Raw genomic sequence first — 6,453 nt, 5'->3', positions numbered from 1 at the left:
AATGGCACAGGGCCCAAGCTTGGAGTAGAGAACAGCGGGGGAGATGGAAGGGTGAGCGCGGCTGGCGAAGTCAAGGCGCGGAGGGCTGCATGGTAGACTTCCCCCCAGAGAGGCCTGAGGGTGGGAGAGCGGGCCAGGAGAGTTAGCCAGTGGTGCAGGTCCGGGAAGCAGGGAGAGGTGAGGGCGGGGCCAGGTCCCATGGAAGCAGTGCCTCTGGGGCCCAAGGAAGGCACCAAGCTGGCCTGGTCGAAAAAGATCAGGAAGCAGCACCAGTTCCCCAGGTGTCTGGGGACCCAAGACCAGGAATCTCTTTTTCCTTTTTTAAAAGAATCAAGATTGTTATATTTTTCTAATTGATTAAATGAATTTTAAAATTTTTGCTAACAAATATTTTTCTATACTATTTGTTAAATGAGTATGTCAGAAAAAATAAAGTGATAGCTTTCTTATTGGACATTTATTTTTTCACAAATCTGTTGTGAACATGTTTAGAACTAATGATTGTGCTTATTGCTGATTATAAGATAAATTTCCAAAAGTTAAACAAACTGAGGAAAAAAAAACCTCCAGGTAAATTCTAGTGTTTCAATATGTATTGACAGGTAGTTTTTCTATTTCCATCATTGTAATTTGCATATTTATGAACTTTGACCAATTTTTACGTATTTTTATTGCTAACAATTGTTTATACTTTAAAAATTTTGTGACTTCTTAGTGTGCATGTTGAAGATATTTATTCCATTTGACTTATACTTAACTCAAAAGTATTTTTGCTGTATATAATTAAATATTCTCATGGACACATATGTAATTTTCACTAAAACTTTCTGCTTTTAGTGACATGGTATTTTGGAAATCTTTATCACATCCTCTAACTGTCCTTTCATGTGCTCTTTTGTATTAGCTTATAGTTTAAGAAGTTTAAGCCTTTAATACATTGGTATTTATTTCTGTATAAAGAAATAGACTATCTTATTTTAAGCATATCTATAATTTTATTGTTATATTTTTCCTAGGTATCCTAAACTTTCATTAATAATGTCAGTGAGACCTTTTATCTGTTGTTATGCAAAGGGTTAGTGTTGGTTTATGGAAAATTATTGCTATATGTGTATTATTCATTAATATTAGGGGTTTCTCATTTTGTCATTGCTAATAATGGAAATAATATTAGTATATTGCATTTAAATATAAACTTGAATATTTTTACATTAGTAATTTATTTTCATTACTAGTTGTGTGACTAGTTTTCATTCTGGAGAGGAATGACTAATGTTTACCTACCTGAGATAGAGAACCAACATGTTGATTCCACCAAAGTTCATCTTTAACCAATTAGTTTATTGGGGTTACTTACAAGAGTGAGTGAGGGGTTACTAACAGGAGCATGGATGACTCTAAGGCAGCTGTCTCACTGAAAACCTCTCCCTAGTCTGAGTGAGGATCCTGGAGCTCTCTGTACAATTTGTAAGCAGTTAAGGAGGGATCTGAAAATCTCTTCTCCCTGGTCGTCCTTATGCTTATAAAACCTTGGGGAGGGAGGAGCCATGTGACTCTTTTAAGTTTCAGGAACTTCCTGAGACTTTTGAGTTATTTACTTCCTGATTCTTACTAAGCCTCCCTCTAAGAAGAAAAGTTTCAATTTAGAACCTCCCTGGGGATGGAAATGTTTCAGTGTGGAGGATATTGCTACACAATACCAGTTAATTCAAAATATACAGAAGTACATATATATATATATATATATATATATATGTAGATATGAATAAAGATAGAGGTATAGATATCACTGCTCGAAACATGAATAAGTCTCGGTTGTCTTAAATGGGAGGAATGAGGCCACTGTAGTGAGAGCAGAAGATACTGTAATCCTTTAATCTGTGAATGTGGCAGATTATATTGGCATCTTTTCACAAGTTCAGTCTCATATACTTTAAAAATACATTATCTAATTGATTTTATCTAAAGTTTGCATGTATGTTTGCTGCAAACTTAGGCTACACTTTTTAAAAGTAATTTTTAAAAATATTTTATTTTTATTTTCTGTGTATGAGTGTATTGCCTGCATGTAGGTAAGTGCACCCATGTCGTGCAATGCCCACGGAGCACAGAAGAGGCCATCAGATCCCCTGGAACTGGAGTTATGGACAGTTTTAGCTGCCATGCGGGTGCTGGGATTCAAACCTGGGTCTTCTGCAAGAACAGCCAGTGTTCTTAACCGCTGAGCCATCTCTCCAGCCCCGAGGCTACACTTTTTAATGCATCACTGGATGCATTTTCATTTTACTTATATTTTTATCTATATTTGGTAAGACATCATAATTCCCATACTATCTGTAGTGATTATATCAAGTCTATAATGATATCAACAAATGAGGTGCTTAGCTTTAGATCTCTCTATTCTAAAATGGCTTGTAAAATGAGGTATCTTTTATTCTTTGGCTGTTTGGCAAAAAAATATCTGCAAAGTTTCATTGATGTATTATTTATACTGTGTGTAGGGGAATGATTAGATTGGTAGAAGTATATAAAAGTTAACTAATTCCATAAATACCAACTTTAGTAGATTGTCAAATCTTAATCTAGGAGCTAGGGAGATGTCCCAGTCATTAAAATACTTTCTATGGAAGCATGAGGACTTGAGTTTGGATCCTTGGCACTCAGTGCATGTCTGTAATCCCAGTGCTGAGGAGGCTGAAGTGGAAATCCTTGGGGCTTATTCACCAGCCAGTGGAGCTGAATCTGTGAGATCCAGGTTCAGTCTCCAAAATAAGATGGAGAGGGATTGAGGAAGATAATCACTGTTGATCTCTGACTTCCACATCCACATGCACATGCACATAGGCACATTCATACACATGAGCATGCACAACACACGCATAGACACAAATCCAAAATTGAGTTTAAAAAATAAGTTACTAAATATGAATATTTGATTTCTTTCTTGGGGGAGCCTGGGGACATTTTCCAATATTCTTACAGAAAGGAGTATTTGATCTGGTGAGACTGAGGGCTGGGTCTACATTCTCTGGCCTCTGTTCCCAGTCCACATCAGTACCCTGAGGGACTTGATGAGGGTCACAGTATTGAGGGTGATGTCATTGTTCTTGATACCAGTGTATGCTTCATCATGAAGCTGCATCATGTGTTGATTTGGCCATTCTTCCTCCCCTCCACTTCCTAGATCTTAGTCTTTCCCCACAGGTCAAGTTCATCTCTCAACACCCTCATTTTCTTATCATGCTTGACCTCAGCTTGCCTCTTAAAGTCATTCCTCATCTTGATTATTTCCTTAGCATGTTTCTCTATCCAATACAAGTAACTTTATTTGTAGGACTTCCATGGAGACCAGGTAGGTCACATAAGCTATTTGGGCATGAGTTTTATAGAGCTCTCTACTTCCTTTCTTCTTTCTTCTGTGGCTGCCAGGTTTCACAAGGAATGAAGTCATATAGAAGCTTGTGGTTGCTTGGCCCAGACTATGCCAGTGTGGAAAAGCACTTCACACTCCCTATGAGCAGGCCAGCCATAGTCTGGAAATCCGAGTCTATGTCATCCAGGTATCGGTTTTGGTCTTCTGTGTCCCTATCAGTGATCGGAATCCAGTGATTTGAGCCTGGTAACTTTGGAGGCCAGGCTGTCAGCAGTCCATTCAGTCTCTTGGTCTAGAATCTCCTCCACAGCACCAAGTCTGAGGCACTAGTCCATCATCACCCCCTCCAGGGTCCCACACAGAAGCTCCTCACTACTGAGGAGGGTGTGGCACCCAGTATCTTTCCTTCAATTTTTGTTTGTTTGTTTGTTTGTTTGTTTGTTTGTGACAGGGTCTTCCTGTAGCCCAGCTGGCCCAGAACTCACTATTTAGACAAGGCCTCAGTCTCACAGAGATTTCCCTGACTCTGCCTCCTAAGTACTAGGATTGAAAGTGTATGCCATCATGCCCAGATCATTAAATTTGAAAATACCCATGTGAGTGTATGTGTGTGTAAAGTGGAATGAAAGGATATAAAACAAAAATTATAAACACTGTCTCAAATAAGAGGGACATAGGTGTAGAACTAGAGATAATGGCAAAGGGAAGTATAAAGTTTCTACTTTGTTATATATAAGCTTTTTTATATTTTAAAATTATAGTTCTAAAGCACATCCTCAAATGTGAAAAATAACCTGTTTTAGATTGTGGGAACACTGGAATACTGATAATTGTGTGTTCACTAATTTTTTTATTTGAAAAAAGTTTTGAAATTCTAACTCTTGAATTTTATAAAAAAAAACTTTTCAGAATCTATTCATATTACTTTTAGATAAATTATATGAACCTAAGCTTTATTAATTATTGTTAATAGTTTGTTGGATTTCTTTGTCAGGATTTTAATGTAAAATTCCCTTATCATTTTAACCATTTTGTCTAAATTTTTTCAGCTTTCAGATGAAGTGGAAACAGAGAAGAATATAGAGGTATTTCAATTTTTGTTTTGCCAGATTATATGTCAGAAGTATTATTATGTAGGGCCCAAGGAATGTTTGTAATAATGCAGATAGTACTACAGATTTATAATAATACGGGTGTTACTACAGATTTGTGCTCCAGGAAAGAGAGTTGAGGACAGGTTTGAAGGTTTCCTCATTCTTACTTCTTTACATACAGTCTATCTAAATTCTTGATCATTTGAGTGTATGCCAAAATAAGTTCAGAAATATAATTTTGTTTTGCTTTGAAATTTGACTCATGAATATGCAAAATATATGAAGCAAAAGATATGAAAATTTTTTCTTAGGAGACTTAATTTTTATTTAATATGGTATCATGAAACAGCATAATTACTTTGGCAAAGTGATAAATATTTATCTGTCTTCTATAGTCATAAGAATATTGAGAATAAAATATTTTCTGTTAAATGACATTTCAGTGTTTTTTCCTAGGGTTGTGACTTCTCAGGATTCAAAAATAATGAGCTACCACAATTACCTAGACATTTGGATGCTAAACAAATTTTTCTCTTTATTTTAAGAGCCCATAACTTTGAGGTAAATGAACATTATTTTATTTTTATTCTATACTAAACTCTGAGAGTGTGATTTAATGAAGCAGACCTTGTTTTCCCCCTTCGGAGCTGAGAACTGAACCCAGGGCCTTGCACTTGCTAGACAAGCGCTCTACCACTAAGCTAAACCCCCAGCCCCGCAGACTTCGTTTAAAGCTATGAGATGTTAGATGCTTTACAAAAACTTGATTCTTTGAATATTAAATTTGACAGGAAAAACAGGTGACATCTAATCCAAGTTTATAAGGAGAGACTACTCCAGTGTTTTAGCATCTCCAGAGTCAGCCATGCTAGGGCCCACTGGACAACAGCAGGGGTGATTCCTTCTGTGTTTCTACTCTTACCAGCTCGGGTAGTTTAGCTTGCTGTTTTTACCCCAAAATAACTTATGAGAGTTCTTTCCCACACTACTTATGTGTTCTTTTCAAGCCTAAAAGTGTCTGGGACATTTTTGTGTTGTATCCTAATGCTTCAACCAATGATAAAATAAATAAACAAACAAACAAACATACAAGTGGCCAGGCATAGTGGTGTACGCCTTTGATTCTAGCACTCTAGAGGCAGACACAGGTGGATCTCTCTTGAGATGGAAACCAGCCAGTTGGGGCTACAGGGAGGCCCTGTCTCAAAAAAAAAAAAACCCGACAACAAACCAAGTGTAAAAAAGTAACTAGTTCAGTGCCCAGTGATCATCAGGGGTAGAATAAAGTTAAGACAATTACTGGGAAAACTACTCCGTTAGCACTTTTCTACTACAATTTCTACTTTCCACGCTTATGTACATTATATATGTTCTCTGGAGTGAAAAAGCACTACCTTAACTGCCCCAGATAAAGCATTTTATATAATTCAATCACAAATTAATAGAATACTTTTGTGAATAGAAGCATAAAATAATCTATCAAATTTACTTATTTAAGTAAAAATTCATAGTTTCCAGTAGTCAGGGTAGTTTAATTTTGGGTACCAATTTTAGTGAATTATGTGCTTAAGGTATTCACTGGATTTAGAAAAATTAATGGACTTACTAGATCACACATCCATGATGAAATATATATTTACCTTCAGTGAAGAAAAGGGGGAAAATGTGGCATTTACCCTGCATTTTTTGGTGTTCTTGGTCTGATCCACATCATCCATTCACTAGGTACTAGTTAGGTATAATTTCTGAGCACATAAAATGTTGCTTTAATTATTTTTAATAAATGTACATATAAATATGAAAGCTAGCAAATGATTCAAATATTAAAGCACTTTCAGTTATTTTTGGAATAAATTTACAAATATGTATTTTGTGAAAAGCAGCATTCTATATTTCTGATGAAAATTCAATGTTCAAATCAAAGATACTATAAATATATGTACCATATCTTTCCAAGATTTAGAATGAAAGATGCAAAATATTTCA

At 36.1% G+C, this 6,453-nt stretch overlaps 1 protein-coding gene across 1 annotated transcript in view; it reads left to right on the top strand.

Moving 5' to 3' along the window:
* Positions 1 to 6,453, top strand: part of Fam227b (family with sequence similarity 227 member B) — a 237,896-nt gene that overhangs the window by 26,729 nt on the left and 204,714 nt on the right. Inside the window, exons 4-5 of the mRNA XM_008831829.1 lie at positions 4,423 to 4,458; positions 4,924 to 5,028. Of these exons, the coding sequence (XP_008830051.1) occupies positions 4,423 to 4,458; positions 4,924 to 5,028 (141 nt within the window). The remainder of the gene's footprint in view (positions 1 to 4,422; positions 4,459 to 4,923; positions 5,029 to 6,453) is intronic.

This window comes from Nannospalax galili, unplaced genomic scaffold (assembly GCF_000622305.1).
Source record: "Nannospalax galili isolate Female #2095 unplaced genomic scaffold, S.galili_v1.0 scaffold735, whole genome shotgun sequence".
NCBI classification, from domain to species: Eukaryota; Metazoa; Chordata; class Mammalia; order Rodentia; family Spalacidae; genus Nannospalax; species Nannospalax galili.
Note: the sequence above shows the minus strand (reverse complement) of the source record. Positions and strands in the feature narration are given on the sequence as shown.